The 4,869-nt window shown below is 62.7% G+C and overlaps 2 protein-coding genes across 2 annotated transcripts in view; one reads left to right on the top strand and one right to left on the bottom strand.

The window, feature by feature from the left end:
• The window catches only part of NPAS1 (neuronal PAS domain protein 1), an 18,067-nt gene extending 14,739 nt beyond the window's left edge, over positions 1-3,328 (top strand). Inside the window, exons 9-12 of the mRNA XM_024768245.1 lie at positions 475-581; positions 1,033-1,180; positions 2,235-2,329; positions 2,849-3,328. Of these exons, the coding sequence (XP_024624013.1) occupies positions 475-581; positions 1,033-1,180; positions 2,235-2,329; positions 2,849-3,312 (814 nt within the window). The 3' untranslated portion in view covers positions 3,313-3,328. The remainder of the gene's footprint in view (positions 1-474; positions 582-1,032; positions 1,181-2,234; positions 2,330-2,848) is intronic.
• A 212-nt stretch (positions 3,329-3,540) lies between these two features.
• TMEM160 (transmembrane protein 160) overlaps positions 3,541-4,869 on the bottom strand; it is a 2,409-nt gene continuing 1,080 nt past the window's right edge. Inside the window, exons 2-3 of the mRNA XM_024768561.1 lie at positions 4,394-4,486; positions 3,541-3,900 (exon numbers count right to left, since the gene is read on the bottom strand). Coding sequence (XP_024624329.1) covers positions 3,635-3,900; positions 4,394-4,486 — 359 coding nt within the window. The 3' untranslated portion in view covers positions 3,541-3,634. The remainder of the gene's footprint in view (positions 3,901-4,393; positions 4,487-4,869) is intronic.

Here is a 4,869-nt window from a genome sequence, read left to right as displayed (position 1 = left end):
CGGAGGGCAAACAGGAAGAGGGAGTGAAGGCGGGGTCTAGGGCGGGGCCTCTAGGATGGAGGCGGGGCCGTGCCCGATTCCGAGAGACCCAGGCCCTCCCTTCAGCAGAGCTCCGCCCTTCCCTGATCCTATTTCTCTCTGCCTCTGCGGCCTCTCATCTCTCATCCACTCTCCCGCACGACGCAGTGGGGGGAAATTAAATAGCGAATTGGTCTCCAAGCACCGAGCGCTGGGTGGCCGGGCCACCCCACACCCAGGAGTGCCGTCTGCTTGAATGCCCATGGCTGCCCGAGGAGGGACACTACTATTTTAAATATTCTCCCACCCATTTTACAGAGGGAAAAACTGAGACCCAGAGCACTCCAGAGCCAGGGTTTGGACCCTGAGGGATTCCAGAGCCAACCCTGCCTCTTTCTCCCCACCCCATGGTCTGGGACCCCTTCTCCCCTCCTCTCTGTTGCCCCCTGCCCTCAGAGTCAGCGACCACATGGACCTGGGGCCCTCGGAGCTAGTGGGCCGCAGCTGCTACCAGTTTGTCCACGGACAGGATGCAACCAGGATCCGCCAAAGCCACCTGGACCGTGAGGACCTCTCACCCCAGACCTGAGCACCCCCATTGCCCCACTCCCTGGAAGTCCTTATCCCGGGCTGACCACAGTCCCTCCTGCTGCCACCTCCAGGGGCTCCACTCAGCACAGGAAGAGCAGCAAGGAGACTCTGAGCAACAGCTCAGGATGGGGGCGTGGGGAGTAAGGGGAACCGTGGGGTAGCTCTGACCCACCCTTCAAAATCCAGGGGCCTTGATGCGGGGTTACCGCTCTGTCTTTCTGACTCGGGCTCTCTCTGCCTCCCTCTCTGTACTTTGCCTTTCTCTTCTCCACACCGTCTCACCTTTCCTGTTTCCCTGTTGCCCCCTTTCTGCCCGTCTCCCTGTCCACCTCTCTCCCACTGCCTGTCTCTCTCTGCCCCTCTCACCTCATCCCACCCCTACCCCATCCCTTCTGGTGTCTCCGGTCCCTGGGCTGGGCCCAGTGCTGGACAAGGGCCAGGTGATGACCGGTTACTACCGTTGGCTGCAGCGCGCCGGGGGCTTCGTGTGGCTACAGTCCGTGGCCACCGTGGCCATGAGCGGGAAGAGCCCTGGAGAGCGTCACGTGCTCTGGGTCAGCTACGTGCTCAGGTGAGGGTTGCGCCCCTCTCCTCTCCCACGGGGAGCTCAGAACTCCCTCCAGAAGATTCTGCCAGCTCTCCCCACCTTCGGGTGGGGGCTCTTCAGGGAGGGCTTCTAGAAAAGGACCGATGTGGGCAGTGGTGGTGAAAACATGAAGGGGAACAGGGTCCAGTGAGAGTAAAGGCCTGGAGGAGGAATGAGCTTGCAGGAGGCCAGGGGTGGGTGGCAGAGTGACAAGCGCTTCCAGGGAGAAAGAGGCAGATATGAAGTGGCCTCAGGCCCAGGGTGCTTCTGGGGCACTGGGGGAGCCATGGCAGGCTCTTACCAGGGGAGGGCCACCACAGAGCAGAGCAGATGATGGAAAGAAGCTGGAGGTGGGAAGGACGTTCCAGGCCGAGGGCACAGCACAGGCAAAGGCTCAGGGTCACAGCCGGACCCATCTGAGGAACTACAGGGGGTGCTCTGGGCTGGAGTATAGAGTCTCGAGAGATGAAGCTTAGGATGGTGGTGGGGGCACTGGGAAGCCATGGAAGGGTTTAGGGCTGGAGAGAGTCACAGTCAAATCTGCTTCTTGGAAAGACCACTCTGGCTGCCATGTACAGGGAGGTCTGTGGGACAAGACAGGGATGGGGGGCCAGGGGCAGGTCCTGGGAAATGCCGGGCAGCACAGGTGGAGGAAGGGAGGCGGCCATCTGGCCATCTCTGGCTTTGCGGGGCCTGGGTCTGAGCCTCTGAGAGGAGCAGCAGGTTTGGAAGAAAGATGCTGAGGTCAGGTGAGCATGAGGTACCCGGGGGACACTTAGGTGGTGACATCCAGGCGGCCACGGGCTGCCAAGTTTGGGCCTCGGGAGACTGGGCCAAGCTGGGCTAGAAGCCAACTTGGAATTTGGGGTCCAATGATGAGTCCCAAGTGCCTCGGGCGGGGGCGGGGGGGGAAGTGTCTACACTCAGAGCGGGAGGGGAAGTCTACACTCACAAGACTGGCAGGAAGGAGGGAGTCTCCCCTCACCAGAGGCTGGGTGGCCCGGGATTTGAGCTCCCAATCCCATCTGTCTTGTCCCAGTCAAGCCGAGGGGGGCCAGATACCTCTGGATGCCTTCCAGCTTCCGGCCAGCGTGGCCCATGAGGACACGTCCAGCCCGGAGCCAGCACCCACAGGTGAGCCCACCTCCCACCCCAGCCCCTGGGAGGCTCCGAGTGGCCTCTGGGACCTGTGCTGTCTGGTGCAGAGGCCACTAGCTTCACATGTGGCTATTTACAGTAAGATTAAAATTAAAATTCCATTTCCTTAGTTGTACTCGCCACGTTTGAAGAGCTTGGTGGCCATAGGTGGCCAGTGCAGATATGGAACTTCCTTCCAGAGGACAGCCTGCGTCCAGACCAGAGCCTCTGACATCTGGGGCATGGTCACGCTTTGTGGTGGTGGCCATCCCATGCATTGTAGGGCATTTGGCAGCATCCCTGACTTCTACCCACTAGAATCCAGGAGTATCCTCCTCCCCAGTTGTGACAACCAAAAATGCCTCCAGACTTTGCCAAGTGTCCCCTAAGGGGACCAAACCCCTCCAGCAGAGATCCACGGGTCTTGACCACGGGGCGCTGCTCTATTCCACAGATGGGAAGGCTGAGGGCTGGGGACGTGCACACACGGAGCCCTTCCGAATCTTCCTCTTGCAGAGCCAGAGCCACCAGTGGAAGGAAAGCAGGCCGTCCCCCCGCAGGAGGACAAGGACCCCCAGCCCCGGGGCAAACCCATCAAAGTGGAGCCTGGCCCGGGGGAGACTGAAGACCTGGAGGACAGTGGGGATGAGAAGCCGTCCGGCCACCTGGCCCCAACGAGGCCCGAGTTCACGTCGGTCATCCGGGCGGGGGCCCTGAAGCAGGACCTGGTGGGGCCGTGGGGCCTGGCACCTCCTGGGGACCCCCCACCTTCCCTCCTGCACACTGGCTTCCTGCCCCCCGTGGTGCGGGGCCTGTGCGCACCTGGCACCATCCGCTACGGCCCTGCCGAGCTGGGCCTCGTGTACCCGCACCTGCAGAGGCTGGGCCCGGGCCCCACCCTCCCCGAGGCCTTCTACCCCGCGCTGGGCCTGCCCTATGCGGGGCCCCTGGGCACCAGGGTGCAGCGGAAGGGGGACTGAGGACTGGAACAGCCCCCCACGTGGCCAGACCTGGGGGATGGGTGGGGACCAGGGCTCTGAGCCCCGGTGAATTAAACGCCTGTTCCCACTCTGTGGCTCCTCTCTGGGGTCAAGGAGCTCCTCTCTCCTTTTCTTCCTTCTTAGGTATCTCTGTGTGCCCCCCAGCGCCTTCCGCCCCTACCCTCCTCCTTCGCTCAGCATCCCCGCAAAAGCAACCACCACTCGGAATCGGGAGCAAGGGAAGGGTCAGGTTTTAATGTCCCGGTCCTCGGGCCCTGGCAGTCCAGTGCCCAGCCGTTCCCCGCAGCCGCGGCCCTGCGGCTCACTCCGGTGGCGGCCGGCCCGCCTCGTCCGGCCCTTCCGCTGCGGCGGTCCCGTCGTCTTCGGGCACCAGTTCCACGTCCAGCTCCAGCTGGCCCATGTAGAGGCCGACGGCACAAGCCCAGAGCAGGCCGGCAGCCAGCACGGCGCCCACGCCTGCGGCCGCGCCCCCCAACGAGAGCTGCATGGGTCCTCGCAGCGCCGCCAGGCCCACCACATAGGAGGCGCCTCCCCACACCACACACAGGCCGCCCAACAAGAAGAAGCCTGTGGGACAGAGTGCGGGCCGGCGTCAGGGAGGCTGATCCTGGGGACCCAGGCCGTTCACGGGACTGAGGTGGCGTTAGAAAGGGGATGGGGCACACTCAAGAGCGGGGTAGGGGTCAGGGACAGTACAGAGCCAAGGTCGGGGACAGGAGAAGGAATCGGAGGGGTGGCTAGGCTTGGAGGTGGGGGGTTGGTCTGAGAGCAAAGATAAGGTCGGAGGGGCAGGGGCAGGACCAGGCTGGGGGTGGGGCTGGGACAGAGACCCTCATCTTTGTTGAAAAGTTAGATTGGAAAGGATGAGGACCCACAGCCCTGCCCTGAGCCACCCCCTCTGCTGGGTCCAGTGCCCAGGAGGTAGGGATGGGGTGGGTAGAAGGTGGACACTCACAAGGTTAGTGGGGGGGGTGAGGGGATGGGGCAGGAGTCTACCTTCCTCAGTGGGGGAGGGAGCGCCCCACTCTCTGGTGGGGGCGACACTGGGGTCTGCACTCACCGTAGGCGGCCTCCCGACCCATATCACTCTGCATGAAGGAGATGACCCCGATGCCTGATGCCAGGAGGCCATTGCGGAACCAGGAGAGGAAGGCTGGAGGGGGTGGGGCGGGGCGGAGAAATCCGCATCAGCGCAAACCCTGCTCTGCAGCCCCCCAGCCCAGACAGTCAAACTGAGGGGCGCCTCTTCATCTCACCGCCCAGTCTGGCCCCAAATCCCCACCTTGTCCTGGCGGTCCGCCTACCAAACCCTATCCCCCCAAAACCCTCTCTCGTCTCCATCTCTGAGCCCCTCCCCACCCCAAACTCTGCAACACCAAAGATTCAAGACAGTCTGCAGAATCTGGCGGAGGATCTAAGATAAAAATTTCAGAACCTAAATCTGAGGACAGGAAGGTCCCAAGAGGTCATCTTGGTCAACGTCCTCCCCACATGTGTATCCCCAAGGGGTGCCCCCTCACTTCGTCCTCAGACCTC

This window comes from Neophocaena asiaeorientalis, unplaced genomic scaffold, assembly GCF_003031525.2.
Source record: "Neophocaena asiaeorientalis asiaeorientalis breed wild unplaced genomic scaffold, Neophocaena_asiaeorientalis_V1.1 scaffold629, whole genome shotgun sequence".
Lineage (NCBI taxonomy): Eukaryota > Metazoa > Chordata > Mammalia > Artiodactyla > Phocoenidae > Neophocaena > Neophocaena asiaeorientalis.
This window is presented reverse-complemented; position numbering and strand designations above follow the sequence as displayed.